At 36.4% G+C, this 22407-nt stretch overlaps 1 protein-coding gene across 1 annotated transcript in view; it reads right to left on the minus strand.

Annotated features, from left to right (window-relative positions):
- Window positions 1-531: 531 nt before the first annotated feature.
- Window positions 532-22407, minus strand: part of LOC134752417 (uncharacterized) — a 50398-nt gene continuing 28522 nt past the window's right edge. Inside the window, exons 2-4 of the mRNA XM_063688131.1 lie at window positions 19245-19302; window positions 3577-3799; window positions 532-2725 (exon numbers count right to left, since the gene is read on the minus strand). Coding sequence (XP_063544201.1) covers window positions 1314-2725; window positions 3577-3799; window positions 19245-19295 — 1686 coding nt within the window. The 5' untranslated portion in view covers window positions 19296-19302 and the 3' untranslated portion in view covers window positions 532-1313. The remainder of the gene's footprint in view (window positions 2726-3576; window positions 3800-19244; window positions 19303-22407) is intronic.

The following is a 22407-nucleotide window of genomic DNA, read 5'->3' on the forward strand; positions in this document are numbered from 1 at the left end:
AACTTTGATTTCGTGGAGATTTCTTTATTTATTTCATTGCATGTTTGAGAAAAGCACTATACATACATCGGCGTGAAAAGGGGTTGTCGGCCTCATAACTATCCGGCCTCACTACGTTCGGCCGTATATATGCATTCGGCCGGCAACCCCTTACTTCCCGGCCTCTGTAGTAATGTACTATTTTAGAACGTAAAAACAATACAGTAATAGATGATGGAAACTTTACGCCAGCTATCGAGGAACTTTGGCCCGCGTCTCATAATGAGTTCAAGTCAAAATTGTAACAAAGTTGGACCAGTAATAGATAATACTTCATTATCCGTTAATAGTACAACCAAGTACACTTATCTTATCCCACAGTTATCTAAAGTATTAATTGGAATTAAATATATATTGACAAATACCGATAGCTTTATTTAATTCATAGGTACTTTCGACAAATTACTTCAAAATAAATAAATCAAAAAAATAACAAATTCCTCTGTCGTATTGAGTTTATTTTTTCAAAATTATTTTCTACACTTAATACAGATTTATAACCGTCAAACAGAATTATGATCTTCACTACGTATAAGTATTAAAGAATGATGGCATGCTTTCAAATATTGCATATAAAAACAATCACAATAAATAACTTAAAAAAACAAGTAAGTAACGTATCATAAATCCTTTATCTGTAAAGAAAAACAATAAATAAAAAAGAAGAGGTACTGAGGCGGTATAACATAAATATATTACATGTAGCAATGCGGCTACAGCAATAAACTTACCTAGAATAAATAATTATTAATACTAATGACAAGTTATTTTAATTTATTTTCTAGCGGTTCACCTAAATGCTGATTGTTATTACCACGCATGTATTTTCCGTTGCCCCTGAGACAAATAAAAATACCTACTCTTATTTGCAAAGAGGTAACAGAAGATTGTACTTATATTATTTAATACTATATTTGTGTCGTAAAATAATAATTTGTTCTAATTAAGAGTAAAGTACACGGGTAGTTTCCTTTCAATAAATATAAAATATATCAATAATACAAAGGCAAAAACTAATAATTTTGTATAAATAGGAAACAAATTAACGACGTCACTGAAGTTTTTTGTTAAAATTGAGCAGTGTTGTGGATGAAATTCCAAGCCAAATTAATTATATTTTTATTATTTTAAACATCACTATTTGGATGCGTATTAATCTGATCATTAATATATTGAGCAAACTATTTAGCACAGGTTAATGAAATTGGAATGGTCTACATCATACTTCAGTCTCATCACACTAATATGTACAAATTAAATTATATCAATGAATGTTACGAATAAAACCGAGCTGTTGGTGGATGTGGCCGGGCTATCGTCGCAATGGCAGCTGTTTTTTTCTTCAAAGTTGTTATGGGTCTTAGTTTTAAGAAAAGCACCACTGATACAGCGCACGAACATACTAATGTGGCAAGAAGCGCTCCGAGGGTCGCTGCGAACCCTGGAGTAGTCATGCAAACTAGACCAGGAGTGGGTACAATTCTTGGAGCAGCAGTTTCTTCTGTAGAATCTAAATTTAAATCTCCTGCGGAAACAACACGTATAACTCTGTTTACTCCTACTTCTTTTTCAGGCGATGTAGCACGACGTTGTCTTCGTACTCTTCGCTCGTCTCTTCTTACTTCAGCGCCAACTGGGAAAGCGTCTATCTGAGGAGGCCCGTATTCGGCATGGGGAGCAATAACATTTTGACCACCATCAGAGCATTGCTCAGGGCAGCGATACCTGCAAATCTGTATGGTACATTGAAAGTGCACTTCCATGGAATCAGGGAACTTAAATGCTTGGAAGTGTGCGTATGAAAGAACAGAAGCACTGGCCCCGAAATTTTTAATCTTCGTGAATCTTGACATTAGTTTCGGTCGTGTTACACAGCCTCGCCTATCGACTAATTGTATAGGAGCGCGTTGACCGTCGTGAGCTACACAGTCTCGTACAAGCATGTCGAACTTCGCATCGTCATCCTTAATGGCCAACACCATGGTCATAGTTTGCCCAATCTTTACCAGACCTGATACTTCAGAGGCCCATGGTCCTTTACCCACTTGTATTTGCATCCAACATCCAACGTTATCACCAGCAAAATCGGCGCGTACAACATCTAACATATCTACTGGGAAAGGTCGGAAAGTGACTGCTTTTTCATACTGATCGTGCCATGTGCAACGTAATTTTCGAGCCTGATCCCAAACCTCCTGGACCTGTGGGTCGTACTGAATAACTATAACATTTTCAAAGTATGTACCAGCTGCCGTCACGTCTCCTCTGTATCTGGGATCCCCACTACCGGCTGTTCCACAAGCGTGAGCTCCAATCTCAAACGATGCTGTTGTTCTGCCTAGGTTGGGTGGCAGGTGGACGCATTGATGATTGGAATAATGCCCTTTAGAGAAAACTATTCCAAAGAACGGTTTGTCAAAACTCAGAAAAACTCGCATGGCATTCTTTTCACACTTGACGTCCAAAGAAACAATTTTAGGCATATCAGGAGCAGGAGCCGGCCACACGTCTCCGGCACCACTGAACACTTTGTCGCTGGCAGATGTTTGAGCGTCGACCGGTGCAGCAGATTGAGCGGGTGGACCTCTGAAGCCAGGTCCTATGTCGTTCTTATGGTGACTAACTGGCGGCCCCAGAGCAAATGGTTTCGAGTGGATAGGATGATGATTCGTGATCCTCGGCATACCTGAAACCCCAAAGTAATATTTCCTTAGTTAACCTATATTCGTTATTATTCAACTATTAAGTATTATGACTTTATTAATTACATCTTTATTGTACAAAAGGAAAATGTATCGTACAAAAAGCGGACTTAATGCAATGGTATTATCTACCTGTCCACCTTAAGGCAAAGTTAAATTAAAACTTTAAAACATAAATACAAATGTAAAAACATAAAAATATATATATAATACACACAATACAATGTATGTAATAATACTTATACAATGACCTATACATATATACAGACGTGAAAGTTTATTTGTTTCGACATTTAGCCATTTCGATATTTTTTGTACAGTGACTCAAAATGGCTGAATGGATTTGGATGAAATTAAATCAAAGTTTGATGGAATACAATACAATAAAATACTCTTTATTGCACACCTCAATAAAGGAAAACAATACAAAAAGGATTGATATTGGAGTAAGACAAATTTACCTATTAAATTATAGCTATAGTGTAGGTACTTTAAATTCCAAATTTCATCTCAAGGGGTGAAATGAGAAATGGTGGAGTGGAAAGAAGTCGCTGACAAATATCTTGTAGGTACTCACAGCAGGAAAAGTGCATACCCTCTTTATGAATGAAATTATATACAAAGCGGGTATACACTTTTGCAGTCGCTGTACATTTAAAAATATAAAACTATTTACCTATTAGCATCACATCATCATGCTCCTCGCGTTGTCCCGGCATTTTTGCCACGGCTCATGGGATCTGGGGTCCGCTTGGCAACTAATCCCAAGAATTGGCGTAGGTACTATAAGTTTTTACGAAAGCGACTGTCATCTTTGGTTCAGATGATCACTTACCTAATGCGTGGTGTTGCTGATGATGTGGTGGATTTTGTCTTCTGTTGTGTGGTGGGGGCGCCGGCGGCGGGGGTCCATTGTACGCGTGGCTCGGCGTCTCTCGCTCTGAGGACTCCATGGCCAGCTGGTCAGCCGACGGCTCGACGGCATTGCTGGAGTCTGCGTTAGCACCTCCGCCACCCCCGCCACTCTCGTTTGACGTTTGGTCGCTGAGAGTTCCACTCTGAAATTTACAAATATTTGTTTTGTAGGTAACTAACTAAAAATATATTTTTGTATAGCGTGATAATAGTACATTACTGTCGAGGTGAGGAATGCTCACATTTTCAGGCGTGAATGTTAAATTTTAACGGACAAGCATGGAAATCCGTTTAATTTAATACCATTTTCCGGCCGCCTTAAAAGAATATCGAAATTATTGTTATCGAATACTTTTAATTTCTCTGGAAACATAATATCATTCAAATTAATTTTGTATCAAGCAGAAACGTCTGCGAGCGATGCTATTAAGCTTAGAAATAAATTAAAAGTGGAAAAATTCACTGTCTTGGATGGGACTTGAACCCACGACCACTGGATCACTAGTACAACAGTGGCCAAGACAGTGAATTTTTCCACTTTTAATTTATTTCTAAGCATAATATCATTCAGTATCAGTGCTAAAGTTATCTATAAGTATATCTGAGTTCTGTTTGAGCAGCAAAATTTCGCGGCAAAACAAAAGACTGTCGCAATCTTGCTAGAGTTAGAAACATTTTTTTAACGATATCGGTAGTCGGGTAATGGAAGAAAAAACCGGCCAAGTGCGAGTCGGTCTAGCGCACGAAGGGTTCCGTACCATTACGCAAAAAACGGCAAAAAAATCACGTTTGCTGTATGGGAGCCCAACTTAAATATTTATTTTATTCTGTTTTTAATATTTGTTGTTATAGCGGCAACATAAATACATCACCTGTGAAAATTTCAACTGACTAGCTATACAGCCTTGTGAAGTGGTGACAGACGGACAGACAGACAGATGGACAGCGGAGTCTTAGTAAGAGGGTCCCGTTTTTACCCTTTGGGTACGGAACCCTAAAAACAGTCAACCAAATAAAAAAAATAAGAAAATTTACGTGAGGTTTTTATAAAATTACATTACTTATATAGAAACAGATGCAATTTCTTCATCGAAATCTACGTCAGTACACATAGCAGCACATAACATTATATTTGGTTTGTGACAGTGATAGGAGTAGATAGTAATTATCATTAATTTCCCAAACTTCTCTGGGAGAAAACAGTTTCGTTTATCACTAAACCGCTGCTGCTGGCGCTGGGTGTGTGTTATAAAGCCATTTATGTATACTATTAAATTATGTATACAAATTGTATCTGTTTGTTTATAATTTTAAACAAACCTCTCATTTTTTTTTAATTTATCTGGGTTTTAAAAACGGGACAAGTGCGAGTCGGACTCGCGCACCGAGGGTTCCGTACTTTTTAGTATTTTTTGTTGTAGCGGCAACAGAAATACATCATCTGTGAAAATTTCAACTGTCTGGCTACCACGGTTCATGAGGTACAGCCTGGTGACAGACAGGCGGACAGACGGACAGCGGAGTCTTAGTAATAGGGTCCCGTTTTTACCCTTTGGGTACAGAACCCTAAAAAGAAGAACCTGTTCACAGTAGAACACCGTCCAACGCCGCCAAGTAGAAGCCAAGTTGAACTTCAAGGTACTCCTTAAAAAAACTGTAAGTATTATTCTGACACGAAAATATCCCATTTCCCTCGTAGTATTTAAGCCACGGTCGGCTTTCACTGACTCGTGGGCGATATTTTAAGTGTTATTTAATACGACACACTGACCGTCTTTAATACATCTCTGGGACACACCTGTATCAAAAATGATGTGACAACCTAGATAGTAAATGCAAGTTAGTTAATCGAGGCTAGTAATAAATACTAATGCAGCTCGTCTTTCGCCGGGTCGGTCGGGCTCGGGCTCCTGGGGGCATGAATGGAATGATCTCGAGAAAGTTGTTCGTGATTCTGGTTTCGAATAACTTAAATCATTGCTCATTGGACCGCTTCGGTTTCCGATTTTTTTCCGGTTTAATCAAGACATGTTTTTAGCTAATCTTTTTTGTCACCGCATTTCTAACTTCATAATATCGATGGTATAAAATTATAGAAACATGGACAGTTAAAAACGAACGCATTTGTTAAAGAGCTTCGTACAGCCTGGGTGGCCGGGCTATAAATAAAATATGAACAATTTCCACTAAAACCAAATTATCAGCGGCACTCTACAATTTGGAGTCATTGTGGGTGTTGACGGCAATTTTCGAACCTAGAATTAACGAATCGTCAAGTGTTTTATACCTCTCATCTGTTTCGCCTCAAGGAACAACATTAGAAAGTATTGCCTGCAAGAAGCGTGTAGAGCTTTTATTTTACTTCGATAAAGATTTACGAGTAGGTAGTCTTATAGAGCACGTCGGTCTCGGCAAAGAGTGGAATCCAGCAATTATTTAAGAACAGGATCTAAATTGATCCAGGGGATACCGATGTACCAAATTATGTAATAAAAAGTAGAGGAGAAAGTTTTAATGGAACGGAGATTAATCTTCGATGGTTATCTCAATGATAGCGGGCATGGCGTTTTATGCCTCGTTTGTAGTATTGTATTTACAGAATAGTGTAATGACTTTTTTATTTTCAATCTGATGATGATGATGAAGCGTTAAGCGGCGTTAACTTCCTGAGGAATTAGTATAGTTGTCCAAATAGTTTTAGAGGAAACTTCTCTACTTCTGCTGAGAAATTAACACCCTGGCAAGGTATCCTCGGGGAAGCACCGTAGGTTGTAGAGGATCTTCGAGGAATGAGTGTACAGGTTATAGTTTTCGTAACCTTCGATCAGGCGGGATGTATCTTGTTTGTACTATTACATTTATTTATAAAACTAATTTTTGGTAGATTTCGGGGAATATTCACTATCGAATAACAACTTAATAAATTGCATAACATACATAACATTAAATAACATACATAATTTGTTACTTATGAATACACAACAAACGTGTCAATTTCTTTCTACCATATAATGACTTTTACCATAGTTTAAAGGAGAACGGTTATTTTGACAGGGGACAGATGTGCTCGTAATACCATGCAGGTGCTTTATATAATGTTTATAAATTATAAAACAATAAGAGAACTAGCACAGCCGTACGTAAGTTATCGATACCCAAATGCGACTAGGCACCGTACCCAGAGTTCCGCGTATTCATTACCAGTAGTGGTACAAGTATTTACTCGGGGAGTGGCACTCAAGAGCAGTGTGTCAGCGCGCGGTCGTTGATCTTAGCGGGCGAATTTCACTTTCATTCAATTACTTGGGATATAGTACTCTGTCGGTGTACTGAATTATGAGCTACACTGTATGTATGAGTAAAGCAAAAAAAAAATTGCGCCTCAAGTATCGTTTTTATCGATACTCGGTATCTGCCAGTCACCACCTCAGTAGTTTACGCTGGCGGATATGTTTTATGGTGAAAATGTAGTTTTACACATTATAATTTGTGAAAGTGCCAGTGATTGTCATTAATACGCATTTATTTCGCTTCGTTGAGTGACTATGTATCTTTCGAGATGAGAATTTATAATATGCTCTATGTAGGTATGCATATTGGAGTCGATTAACAGCCAAATTGTATGGATGAGTGATATAGACTGCCATTAGTGCAACAGTTAATAATTTTTAAGAAAAAAAACCTGAAGTTGGGTTTTTTGGGGGATGCCGATTCCAGACAATGAAATGAAAAAGACAGCATCTTTTGCCTAATAATGTAGAAAAGGAGGTAAAACCACCCACTTTTCTAGTAGCATTTCGTTTCTGTAGGGGTCGCAGTTCTAACCTAACCTTACCTACTTTTCTGATAGCATTTCGTTTCTGTAAGGGTCACAGCTCTAACCTAACCTACTTTTCTGATAGCAGTTCTGTTCTGTGAGAATCGCAGTTCAAAACCCAACCACCCACCTAGCCCACTTTTCTAGTAGCATTTCCGGGTCCGGATCAGAGTCCGGGTCCGTGTCCGGCTGTCCGGGTCCAAGTTTGGGTCAGAGTTCGGTCCGAGTCCGGGTCCGAGTTGGGGTCCATGTTCAGACCCGGGTCCGGGTCCGAGTCCGGGTCCAAGTTTAGGTCTGGGTCCATAAGGAAGAGAACAAATCGCCAAACGTGAACTATGTGTCATTGAAGAGTTCCATTCTGATCATTATCAGCAGTTTCCATTTCATCAAATGTCACTTTTTTAAATGTAAATGCTGGATTTGTTGATAAAAAAACGAAAATCACTATATGTATGCCTTTCACATTTGAGGAGTTCCCTCGATTCCTCATGGATCCCATCATCAGAACTCGAGCTTGACAAAAATGTTTCTTGAAAACCTAACTTGTTTAACAAACATAACGAAGAGGACAAATCGCCAAACGTGAACTATGCGTCATTGAAGAGTTCCGTTCTGATCATCATCAGTAGTTTCACTTCATCAAATGTCACTTTTTAAAATGGAAGTGCTGGATTTGTTTATAAAAATACAAAAATCACTATATGTATGCCTTTCACATTTGAGGAGTTCCCTCGATTCCTCATGGATCCCATCATCAGAACTCGAGCTTGACAAAAATGTTTCTTGAAAACCTAACTTGCTTAACAAACATAACGAAGAGGACAAATCGCCAAACGTGAACTATGCGTCATTGAAGAGTTCCGTTCTGATCATCATCAGCAGTTCCACTTCATCAAATGTCACTTTTTTAAATGTAAGTGCTTGATTTGTTGATGAAAATACTAAAATCACTATATGTATGCCTTTAACATTTGAGGAGTTCCATCGATTACTCATGGATCCCATCATCAGAACTGATTTTTGATAAAAATGGGACCAATCTGTATATATATACTTACAATCTAAAAAAGAATTTTCAAAATCGGTCCAGAAATGACGGAGTTATGGAGTAACAAACATTAAAAAAAAAAAACAACAAAAAAAACATACAACCGAATTGAGAACCTCCTCCTTTGAAATCTTGAAGTCGGTTAAAAATAAAAAAAATAGGTACTTAAGTAATAGAATCTGAATTATACTTAAAATATGATCTTATAAATATTCGGTTTTGAATTTAGATTACCTTCATCCAGTAAATCAGCCATCATCGTCCATACCACTCACATCTCATTAATCCATTTTTCCTTCACAGTTAAATTTTCAGCCGAGTTCCTGTTTTGTACCTATTCCTTTTCCCTTTATGCGGAAGACAGACATCCACAACCATCCGTTAAATAATTCTGTTGAAAAAGTGTTTTTATAAATTTCAAAGAAAAATTGTTATCATTTTATACACCGTGTAAAATGTGTTCCTAATTACCGAACCAAACCGAACCGAAATATTTTTTGTATGAGTGCTAAAATTACACGTGTAACGCAGAAGAAGTTGTTTTACTGCAAATTTTACCAATAAATAAGTATTAAATGTGATCTTATTATATTCAATAAAAATAATTAGTTTAATATAATTTAATTTAGTCATAACTAGTTTAAGATTGTTTATCATGATTGAATTGTAGGTATATTTACTTAGCTACGAGTATCTTACTCTTAGTTTACCCCTGACCCTTACTAGTCAAGTGAAAATAATGCCGACCCCGAACAGCTGATAATACGGCGACCCCTCGCTTTTGCTCTATTGAGCGCTTTGATATGGCGCGATGCCAAATATAGCGCATAGGACACGGCCGCCTGTACTAGACAGCTCATTTGCAAATAGGCTTTTAACTCTTGATAAGTAGGTCCAAATGTTTGAACTCAATATCAAACAACATAGCTTCACATTCTCGAGTTCGGGACAATAAGTATTAGCATTTATCTCGTTAATTGCACGCTGATGTATCTTTTTAATGTTAAAGGATAATTAGAGCAATAAAAATTATATAATATAAATTTTAGGGCTCCGTAGTCAACTAGGAACCCTTATAGTTTCGCCATATCCGTCTGTCTGTTTATATATATATAATATATAAATCAATAAATCCGACAGTCTTATCATACAACAAACATTACAAAAAGAATTTGGCTACCTACCTCCCCTACACGTAAAGTGGGATGTAATTTTTTTTTTACTTCAACTCTACAGTGTAAAATACCATTGGATAGGTCTCTTAAAACGAATAAGGGTCTTAAACAAACACAAGTATAATAGGTATTTTTTGGAAATAATCGCTCAGAAAGAAAATAAATTGTGCCCCCCCACCCCTCTAACTTCTGAACCATGGGTCCAAAAAATATGAAAAAAATTGTAGAAATAGAACTTAAGAAAGACATTAAATGAAAACTAAGCAAACATGATCAGTTTAGCCGTTTTAGAGTTATCGAAAAAAGTCTCCCCTTCATAGTAAACAGACGTACCTACAGCCACAGTTAAACGTTATTACGACTTCAAATGCGTTTTTAAAGTTTTTTGGCATTATTCATGTAAATAAAGTAAAATTAAAGATAAAAATTGCTTATTTTAGTCATTTAATTGTTATTTAATATTTTATTTCTTTAAAAGCTTCATTGACTGAATGAGTAATGCAGTTGACTATCTATCTATTGGCAGTTTTAGAACGAAAAAGAAAAAATTAAAAAGTAAAAGGCAGTCCTGCTGATTTCCATACTTTTATTAACAAATCATTCTAAAAATTTTATTACTTTACTTAAGTACTGATACTGATACTTTAATTAAGTACTGATTATGTAAATTTGCCTTGTCTTTTTGGTTTCCTCGTATTCGATATAAAAAGTAGATTGTTTAACTCGGATGAAATACACCAAGCATCATTTCATCCCTTTGTTAACAATCTTCTATACTACCTAATAGCTCCAGTTTAGCCAATTGTGACGGAAAGGTAACTACGGAACCCTCCACTGAGCATTGCCCGACATGCTCTTGGCCGGTTTTTCATATGTAGCCAAGATCTCCATAGGTACGAAGTTGTATTTAAATCAGTCGTAGGTGTCTGTCTATGAACGTTTTTGGCAGTAATAAGGTTAAGGCAAATCGTTTGATATAATTACCTATACTTAGATCGACCAACGTACTTGCGATCATCAATGACAGGGGTGTTTTTACAACTGCGCCAGTTTTCTATTTTCACCTCCATTATTTTTTTCAAACAGGGTAAAATGCCATTTGTCGGTCGCTACAACGCTGAGCAGGATTTCAAGTTCAATGTGTGTCGTCGCTGTAGGTCGCGCGGTGACCGACCGCCGCCGCCGGGAAAGCCGGCTTTTACTCTTCACTACACTACTATTGTCGTAAATCGACTCGGGTATTACATTTTGCTATAGGTGCCTCTTAATTTGTGTCATTCTATATTTAGTCGGTTTCGATTGACTAGTTTTGACACCAATGGTATACAATTACATAGTATAATATGGGCGTTATCCCAAATGATACGAACGTACGACCTATATATGAATATAAATGGTAAAGAGTTACTTTTGAATAAATAAATACGTACAAATTTGAAAATAATCTTTGGCACAAATTGAACCAAAAGGGAGAGTGGCGATTATTTCCCGAAAATAGAATTTTACTAGAAGCAATTTCTCCATTCGCAAAATTTCCTATTTTATTATTTCTCAATAGTTTCCTTTTCCCGAAAGCATTTCTAACCAATTTGCACATTTTCCTATTATATTTATTTTTCAATAGCTTATTTTCCTGATACGTTTTCTACCACTCCACCTTGCTCCGCTCGTCGTCGCACCTAGCTAGGCTCTGTCAAATGACACTCTTTACTTTACTCGTAGCAAAGATAGATATAACTCCGTAATAGATGGATACAGTCTAAGGAAAAAACGTGCCTCGAAAATCAAGAAAATTTGATTCTCGTTCAGAGGGCGCTACTAGTTTTGGCCTACAGTCGTATAGATGGCGTTGACGGTTTCGTTTGTTATTTAACAATTTTAACGCATATCAGTGAAAGTACATGGGTCAAAATCATAAAAATAATTAATGCAAATAAAAAAAATCATTTATCTATATTTAAATACATTCTATCGTATTTTTATAAATCTTCATTTTTAGTTTTAAAGTGTGTCGACAGATGGCAGTGAATTTACTGGGGTTACAAAATTTACTATGACAGTACCGCTCTAGTATAAGTTACTCTATGCTCGTAGTGATTGATTGTAAACAAATGAAATATAGTGGGAAATCATGCGAATGTTTAGAAATCCTGTTAGGAAAATAATCTATTGAAAAATAAATATAATAGGAAAATATGCGAATTGGTTAGGCTTTTGGGAAACGATCCTATTAAGAAATTATAAAGTGGTAAAAAATGCGGATGGCAGAAATCGCTACTAGGAAGAAACGATTTTCGGAAAATAGTAGCACCTCTAACAAATAGTTTGTTTTCTAAGTACTTAGTTAAAAGATGAAAATGATGCATAGGCTGAATCAAATTTGCCCTCCTCTCTAGGCAACTATTACTCGTAAAACCCTGATTTAAGTATGTTATATACATTTACAGATAAGCCTTTTCCATAATGGGCCAAATATTAGGTGGTACGTTAGTAAAACATGACGCAACATTTCTTCTAATAAACTTCTTCTTCTTCTTCTCCTGAGCCTATTTCCCATGTCTCTTGGGGTCGGCCCTCCTAGTCTGTAAACGCCACTCTGGGCGTTTTTGTGTCATCTCTGGTTTTAAATCCGTCGTCTTCATGTCTTTGGAAATGATCCCCATCCAGGTAGTCGGTCGGCCTCCTGGGCCATTCTTAGGTTGTTCTATTTCCATGATGGCTCTTGTCGTATGCTCTTTGTTTCGCCTCATGACGTGACCGTACCACCGTAAGCGATTTTCTTGAAGCTTGTCAGTAATACACGCAACTTTGAATGTTCCCCTTATGTATTTGTTTCTGACTCTATCTTTCAAAGTTACACCACCAGACCACCGCAGCATCTTCATTTCTGTGACGTGGAGTTTTTGTTCATCTGATTTTCGCGTGGCCCAGCATTCGGATCCATACATTAAAGCTGGTCTGATTGCTCTCTTATATATGTTTCCTTTAATTTCTATTTCTTCTAATAAACTGTATTGTGATTCTAATAAAATTGTCTTATATTGTATCTATACATTTTATAAAACAAAGTCCCCCGCCGCGTCTGTCTGTTTGTATGTTCGCGATAAACTCAAAATCTACTGAACGGATTTTCATGCGATTTTCACCTATCAATAGAGTGATTCTTGAGGAAGATTTAGGTGTATAATTTGTTAAGGTTTAGGTACCCCTGCCAAGCCGGGGCGGGTCGCTTGTTAATTTATTGTATTATTGTTAAAGAAAACGAGAAGGAATTAACAACACAAATAAGTTGATCCACACATAGGTAGATAGGTACTCATATACTTATTATAAAGTTGGATAAATTTATCGATAGTTTGAGACGAGATTTTTAAAAACAAGACTCAGTTAAAATTTTCCGCTACTATAGCTATTAGGTATCTGCAGTTTCTTATTAAGTGGGGAGATTGATACCGCCTAAGAAAAAAAGATCGCTTTTTGTTTATGATTTATGACACCAACACTGACGAAAACCAGAGGGTCTAGTGAACATAAATTGAAATAAAATGTGACTAACTGGTTGCTGTTTATTAACTAACACTTGCAATGGTGGAGTAGTTAATTAACCTTTTTATATCAAAGGGGGACCACCAGTAGTAGGCCTAGCACATGATTGGCGCGACAGCCTATCTCGCGGCGTGATAGACTACCCGTCTTTTTCTAACTATGTTAATTAAAGAGGAACGGGTAGTCTATCTCGCCGCGAGATACTGTCGCGCCAATCATGTGCTAGCCCGGCTGATTGTTGTTGTCGCTCGACTGTCGAAGTCGGGCATTAGCACTATGAAAGTTTGTCGATCTAATTGCAGTTGTAAGGCACATTATGCACATCAGTCGAGCCGCTCCGTTAGTTCGACGGTTCGATTTAATGTTTAGAAAGAAGTTTACTTGAAGTCCCTGTTGTGATAGACAAGGCAAACAGTTGGGCCATGCGTCTTGGATTCACCAAAAAACTAAACACGGATCAGATTGGAGATATCTGAGGACCACCTAAGATTATTAGGAGAGATAATATCACAAGAATAAAAATACATAGGTAAATACATATTTTACCAAGTAGAAAATATTCATGAATACTCAGGACTACCTTTTGCGAAGACAGTGTAACGACTGAGTTTATTGGACGTTAACTGAAAACAAGAAAATTTTTAGAGTACAAGCTTTAAAAAGTTACAATGTTAGTAAACAGAAACAGTTCAAGTGCCTTCTTACTTTCCACAGGGCAAAGCGGGTAAAGACTTAAAGAGTGGACACAGACGGAACTTGCCGCAGCGTCCGTCAGCGCAGTGGGTCGCCCGTGCCCATATTTGGACTGTTTACCCGGTCACCGTATTAGATTCTATGAGTCTGCTTCCTCGCGACTCCACCCTGGTTGTTTATGCTCTTTGTTACCCTAGTTCAGAGCTAAGTGTGCAATTAATTTAAACTTGTTTAGAATTTGAAAAGCATAAATATTTAAATCTAATGATTTGCCATAAACGTACTCAACATTACCATACCAAACATTGCTGGGCTTAATAAACCGGCCAAGTGCGAGTCGGACTCGCGCACGAAGGGTTCCGTACTTTTTAGTATTTGTTGTTATAGCGTCAAGTAAGTAAGTCAAAAGTCATCTGTGAAAATTTTAACTGTCTAGCTATCACGGTTCATGAGATACAGCCTGGTGACAGACAGACGGACAGACAGACAGACGGACGCACAGTCCGGTTTTTATGTTTCAGGCGTGTTGTATCAAAGATTATGCAATTAGTTTTCACAATTAACAAATTAAAACTATGTTTTTTTCTCCAGTCATGGGCAACAAAGCTCCAGTAATGGAATCCCAGTAATGGACGTGGCCCCATGTTCATTATGGGGGCCCCATGGCCAGTGATGGGGCCCCCATAATTAACAGCGGTCTAAAATATTTTATTGAGAATAGGGAAAAACCATATCAATTTTTCCGAAGTCCGAACATATTGACATATTTGTTGGCTATATTTTACGTATTGTTTGAACATAAAATTACGACATGGCCAGCATAGTTCTATAGATTGTCTCATCATAGGATGTATGCAGTTTTACAGCTCCCATATCGAGATTAGGCATAAATTCACTAATATTTTCACATTTTTGGAGTAACAACATAGTGTTTTGAAGACCTGATCTGATGGTAAATGCAATCAACAAAACACATTCTAGGGAATACAAAGTAATAAATAATAATCAGGTAAAATATGTACTCACCTCGATTAACAGAGTTGTTAAGAATTATCACTCATTATTTTTTTAGCCACCCGATAACTTTCGGCTTGACGCCAATTCTTAAAAAAAAAATCGAATTTAATGAAACGTCAAATTTGAGTAGCTCTATTACTCTTGTTTATTGTAAAATAATGCCATTATTTATAATAAACTGATTTTAGATACTTATTTTACAGGATTTGTGGTTTTATCTCCCATTACCGGTTCCACGCCCATTATAGGGGTGCTTACTATATATACTTTTAATTTATTCTGTGATACCTATCACTTTCCCGTAGAAAAAAGTAAATATTTTATATTTACTTCTCACCAATTTATTAGTCGGTCTTTTCATTTACCTACGCAACAATTCGAAATACATTTAATTTACTGTCAAACACTTGGTTCTGGTATTTGTACTTCTGATGCACGTTTTAGTATCTATGCTATAACAAAATACAATTTGGCGGGCATAGCACAGAAGAAAACAAAGGCGCTCAGGCTCCTCTACCTCAGGGTAGTCAGAACAAAAGCCAGATTTTGATGTCGCAAACAGAAGTCACCTAGATAGACTTATCTACAAAACGGGAGCACCACCACAACAGGCGCAGGTTTTAATCAAATTATTCCAATGAAAGCGCTAATTATGGTTCTAAAAATAAACTTATCATCAGAGAGATCGCTCTTGAAATAATTCAGGCATTTTCCGACTATTACAAATGAAGTGAATCCTGCTTACTTACATACTTGTTAGAACGTGACAGGCATGGTGACAGGTGATAAAAATGCGACCGTGCTACGGCCGCTGGTCATTTGCATTCCTCGGTTCCCTAGCTAACATTAAGAGGTAATTGAAAATTAAATGAGTGATGAATGGAAAATGAATTTTTTTATTCAGATGAAGCCTTTGAAAATTTTATGTAAATCAAATATTAAATTCAAGATAATTACCTACTGATATTAAATCACATTTAGAAACGGGTCTATCGCGAATTTATTTTGTTACCTTTATTTACCGACGTTTCGACACAGGTTTCACTGGTCGTGGTCGCGGCTAACTGACGTCCCAGCAAAATGTCAAAACAGAGTCTTTATAATTACCTACTGGTTTAAATACTGTATAAAGGAGCCGTAATAAATAAAAATGTATCACTCATCACTCGTAGCTTAAGAGCCTCAGGGAATATAATGCTACTTAAAAAGTTGATAATTGAAATGTTTTTATTTGACTGACCGGTCAATTCGAACAACGTGATAATTATAAATAAAATAAATAAATAAATAAATATTATAGGGACATTCTTACACAAATTGGCTAAGTCCCACGGTAAGCTCAAGAAGGCTTGTATTATGAGATCTAATAGATACGTTATAGTTTTTAGTTCTCAACTAGTTATCTTTTGCAGTTCGATTCGATAAACCAATAATTATTGTCATTTCATGCTACAATTATTGTGACGTTTTGGTATATCCATTAGATATCCATTGGATGTCTAAGTAATATCTTAAGCAAATCTTAAAGAGATCGTTCAAGAGGATATTTGGAATCGCGGAAATTTATGTCAAATTTGACATGACTTTCTTAAATATCTCGTTATCGTTTCTGTTTCATACCTAGTGGATATCTAGTTGATATCTAGATCATTGTTCGAATTGGCCCGTGAGTGTAAAAGTCCGGAAAGAAAATAAACTTTTAAATAGTCATGTTAGAGAAACCCAAGAAAACTCAGGCAAAATACTTTCGGTACTTATTTAGAAAAGCGGAGTCCAATAAAATTAATGTTAAACATTATTGCAAATTGTGAAAATAGTCGGCACAAGCGAGACGGAGTGCACCATAAACGGTAAGTGTCTCGATTATAAATCATTAACTTTCATGCGGTAAGTACCTACGCTCTACTTATGTACGTGCTTTATTTGACCGATAATTTTGGATCAAGATTCAACAAAAAAATTGAAACAAATATTATCAATGCGAGGAAATATGTTGTAGCACCATAAGTACATGTTGTACAATAAATAGCTAAAAAAGAAGTAGTTAAAAATACATTTTAAGGATCAACGCCCTCACGCTTGCTTTCTACTTTTTTTTATACTACGTCGGTGGCAAGCAAGCATACGGCCCGCCGGCTGGCCGGAAATGTCAGCGGACCGTGGTTTTAAGATCAAGTCAACAGGGGGAGCAAAGTTGCAAACATTATAAAATAGCAGGCAACACTTACGTAAAATATGATAATCATGGTAAAATTATTCTTCATTCGATAAAATTTTTGATTACCAACATTCACTATTAAAGCCTCGAAATAAATTAAAACGAGAATCAATATATTCAGGTAATATCAATATGTAATTATGTAGTGCCCGCGGCCCTATAATACTCCCATACTAACCCATACTTTATGAGAATAAATATCTAAATCTAAATCTAATTAGCAACCTTTGTTGTAATCCCCTACGGAATGAATTCTAGGACAAAAATAATACTATATTTACTATTCTAGGTTAAAAACTATGATATAATTTGTGTGGGTAGTTATTAAAAAATTAGCAGGTAAATCACATTTTAAGTTTTGTCCCTATTCACCTCAGCTATCCCTATTCCCCCCGGTTGACGGTACCTAATGATTTGTGTAAAACAAATAGAGTATGTATAAAAAGCGATCAATGCAGCCAGCTTTATTATATAAATAGATGAGTCACTTACGTATTCATAAGAAGTAGCAAACGTGACCACAATAAATTCATAACGCAGTCTGTTGATTGGTGGTTATTGTGTAGGTAGGCCCCCGGGCAGTGACCCACCAAATCGTCAGTGTTTACATTCGTACACCTACACCTACCTTTTTAATATTAAGAATTTGTCTTTAGAAAATTAATTAGTGTAGGCAAAGATAGATATAACTCCGTAATAGATGGATACAGTCTAAGGAAAAAACGTGCCTCAAAGATCAAGAAAATTTGATTCTCGTTCAGAGGGCGCTACTAGCTTTGGCCTACTGTCGTATAGATGGCGTTGACGGTTTCGTTTGTTATTTAACAATTTTAACGCATATCAGTGAAAGAACATAGGTCAAAATCATAAAAATAATTAATGCAAATAAAAAAAATCATTTATCCATATTTAAATACATTTTATCGTATTTTTATAAATATTTATTTTTAGTTTTAAGGTGTGTCGACAGATGGCAGTGAATTTACTGTGGTTACAAAATTTACTATGACAGTACCGCTCTAGTATAAGTTACTCTATGGTGTAGGCAATCGTTTTTACTTGTCTTACGTTGTGATTTAAGTTTAATCCTGACTAATCTAATCTATCGTACATGATCTAACTTTTAGACTAGTGTGGGTCCATTGCGAACGATCGTAGCTACCCCATTAGGTGTTCGTGATTGCCCGACCAGCGTCGGGAAAACACGATCACTAGAGGTTTTGTTTTTGTTATGAAAGTTGATTACTTATATAAAGTTAATTTAATATTGTTGATTAAAGTACGATAATTTACCTTTCAGAAAAAGCTATTAAAGTAAAACCTAGACTTATTTCAAAACTCCCTTGGCCTTAGGTGTTCGTAATTAACCCGCCTTTCCCTAAGTCGCGAGTGCTGGGCACCGCGATGACCTCTTCCACCAATAATTCACCGCTGGCAACCCTACCAGGAAGTAGCGTATCTATGGTGAGTAAACCAGATCTAGTCTCAATGTAACATTTTTCACATTACTTAAACTTGCTTCTCTATACAAAACTATGAAACGTGACTATATCCACCAAGTACTACATCACTTTAATCAAAATGAGTAAGACTTTATTGTTATCGGTGACATGACCTGTCACAAGATAAGATAGGGATGAGATTTAAAAGTTGTCTCTCTGGCAGGCAGTTTTTGGTGATCCAGACGTGGCGGATAGTGGAACTGCTGATGATGACCAGAACGGGACCCTTTAACAACGCATAAGAAGGACTAAAACAACGGAACTTTTAGCACTATTTCAATTATAGAGGTCATGGATATGATGTGTTCAATTGCAGAGGCCAAATTAAGAAAAATACTAAAATCTGGATTTCATTTAAAGAGGTTCCGTAATTTCAATTATTGTAGAGGCCTTTGGGCCAAGGGACCGGAACCCAGTCATTTAGATTCCAATTAACCAGGTTTCACTGTATGTCAATATGTCCAATATAATAGGTATTCCTATCTTTAGGCAATTCAGCTTTTCAAAATCAGCCTCCCAAAAAAAAGCCTTTCGCCAAGACGAACTCGAGTTGTATTTAAACTTTGTCTCACCAAGTGTAATATGAGGAGGACGCCTATAGCCAGCCCGCGTCGCAGCCGCATCGTTCAACTGCAAACAAAAACATAACAACATGAGTTGCCATCCGGCTTGGGTTACAACGAAAGTTCTAGGGAAAGTACACACAATGTAAATTCTTTGCTAGGTCAATGCTTAGCTTGTCCTTAAGTGTGACACGCTTTTTGTTGAACACATAGGACAGGTACTTATGCTTGTCGGCAGTTTTTAAGATAAAATAAAAATAAAAATTACTACCTTGAGTGAAGACGTGAAACTCGCGGCTTCAAGTCTCACCCAAGGCAGTAATTTTTCCACTTTTAAATTTATTTAAGCTTAATAGCATCGTTCGCAGACGTTTCTGCTTGTTATAAATTAATTTAAAATAAAAATGTTTTTAAATTAATTTTAAAATCTGTGTCTCACGCGACGGAAATCAAGAATAAGAATAAGTTTATTTTCAAAAGAACACATACCTAACAGAAATTGTCTCCGCCCCGCACTAGGCAAGCCTCTATCGCGGGGAACCAGTTACAGTTTAAATTATAGATCTAAGTTACACAATCAAGTCCTGATATCTTAGGTATGTTTTGTTATAACATAACAGACTTAAAATTAAGACTTATAATTATAACATAACATTGTAACATATAAATCTAAAAGCATTTTTTTAAACGGGTCTAATGTTATACCTAAATAAATAAGCGGTGTATAACCAATGTGTTGTGAAAAACCGGCAAAGTGCGAGTCGGACTCGCGTTCCAAGGGTTCCGTACATTACACAATTTAAACAATGTATTTTTTATGTGAATTGTCTTTAAAAACAGTCGGATCAAAAACTAAGTAATTAAGTCCGACTCACGCTTGACTGCACATTTCTAATAGGTTTTCCGGTGATCTATAGGTAAAGATCTAATTTGTGTATTTTTTTTTAATTTTTGACCCAGTAGTTTCGGAGATAAAGGGGGGGATGGTCAATGTTTGCGTATTTTCTTGAATAACTCTTAAACTATTTATCTTAAAATTATAAAAAAATATATTTGAGATTCTCACAATGATCCCTTTCATTTGATGTGTAACACGATAAAGTTCGACAAACTTTATTTTTAAATTTTCTCATTTATCCCCCAAAAGTGGCCCCCGTGTTTAAAATTAATTTGTTTTCGTTACATGTCCATCTTTGGGTCACAAACTTACATATGTGTACCAAATTTCAACTTAATTGGTCCAATAGTTTCGGAGAAAATAGGCTGTGACAGACAGACAGACAGACAGACGCACAAGTGATCCTATAAGGGTTCCGTTTTTTCCTTTTGAGGTACGGAACCCTAAAAAGATTGTAACTTTTCTCAAAATGTGAGTTATCTTTAGAATCAAGGCTTCTAAATTCCTGCGTCGTTACAAATGTTTCTAATAGAATATGGTCAAAAGTAGGTAACTAAAAGTAAAATGAATTTTCGCATCAATTGGCACCGTGCGAAGACCGTGCTACGGATTAGCGTCTTTAACATTTTCATACTAGTTACATGGGTCGAAATGGAACTTTAATTTACGATTACTGCTGAGATATTAATTTAAATTGTATGGTGTACGGGACCATTGTAATCTGTATGAAATGCTTAATATAACTAATGTATTTAATTTGATAATTATTAACACTGTATCCGTGTAAATAGCTTTGCAAATACCACATACTATGAAATCTTTTTGTAGAAGATAAGAATGGGTATAGTAAGTTATCCTTAAAAGATAGACATACACCATCGCGGACTTTTTTGTAGAGCAATGAAAGAGAAATCTTTTCACCATACATTGTTTTGTTATATCTCAAACGGGTTGGGCAGCGTTTTCGATTAAAGCTCTTAGCCAGCGTGATTTTTTTCTGACTTCATTACCAAATATCATCATATTTCAACCAATTTACACAAAACCCTAACAAATTATACGCCTTAAGCTTCCTCAAGAATCACTCTATTCATAGGTGAAAACCGCATAAAAATCCGTTCAGTAGTTTTGACTGAAATTATTACGATTTACTTACTCTCGCTTAATAGTTTTGACAAAATACAAGCCTATAGTTGCAACCGCTGTGTGGCGCTGACATCGTGCACGGTCCCAATGCAGATATTTGCTTTCCTCTTCCCGGATAAATCAATAACTACTTACCTCCTCAATTATATTAAAAAGTTCGGACCTTACATTTAGGCACCTACTTATTAGTTCATTTTACTTGTCGAAATGGTAGAATTATGTTTTCTTCATATTTTAGAAACTCGCTCGTGGCCAGCGGTAATACGTGCGGCTTCTAAACCGGGGGTCGTGAGTTCGATCAAAGATAGATATAACTCCGTAATAGATGGATAAGGAAAAAACGTGCCTCGAAAATCAAGAAAATTTGATTCTCGTTCAGAGGGCGCTACTAGTTTTGGTCTACAGTCGTATAGATGGCGTTGACGGTTTCGTTTGTTATTTAACAATTTTAACGCATATCAGTGAAAGTACATGGGTCAAAATCATAAAAATAAATAATGCAAATAAAAAAAATAATTTATCTATATTTAAATACATTCTATCGTATTTTTATAAATCGTCATTTTTAGTTTTAAAGTGTGTCGACAGATGGCAGTGAATTTACTGGGGTTACAAAATTTACTATGACAGTACCGCTCTAGTATAAGTTACTCTATGGTTCGATGGTTCGATCAAACCCCGACCAATGAGTTTGTTGGAACTATAATGTACACACAGATGCAACTATCCCACTATGAATGAAATTCATTTATAATGTCGGCAGGTATGCACTTTTACAGCTCGCTGTACTTACGAAATATCATTTGAAATATTAATAGTTGCTCTCCGGTGAAGAAAAACAACGTGAGGAAACGAGACTAATCTAGGTTTGAAGGTTAGTTTGCATTCGCTTTCATAAAAACAAGTTAATTCTTGATAAAAGCGGACCGAGTTCCTTTCAAATGTTACGCTAATAGTAGATGAGGATTTAATACGAAACAATGAGCAACGAAATCCATTACCCAATTATTATTTTACATAGGTACACGTGTTTAAAAAACACTATGTGAAGTAATTTTATGCAACTTTATGACCAGGGCAAAGTGATTCTTCAAGCCTTCATCGCGACACAGAAAATGCACCTACATA

Source organism: Cydia strobilella, chromosome 2, assembly GCF_947568885.1.
Source record: "Cydia strobilella chromosome 2, ilCydStro3.1, whole genome shotgun sequence".
Lineage (NCBI taxonomy): Eukaryota > Metazoa > Arthropoda > Insecta > Lepidoptera > Tortricidae > Cydia > Cydia strobilella.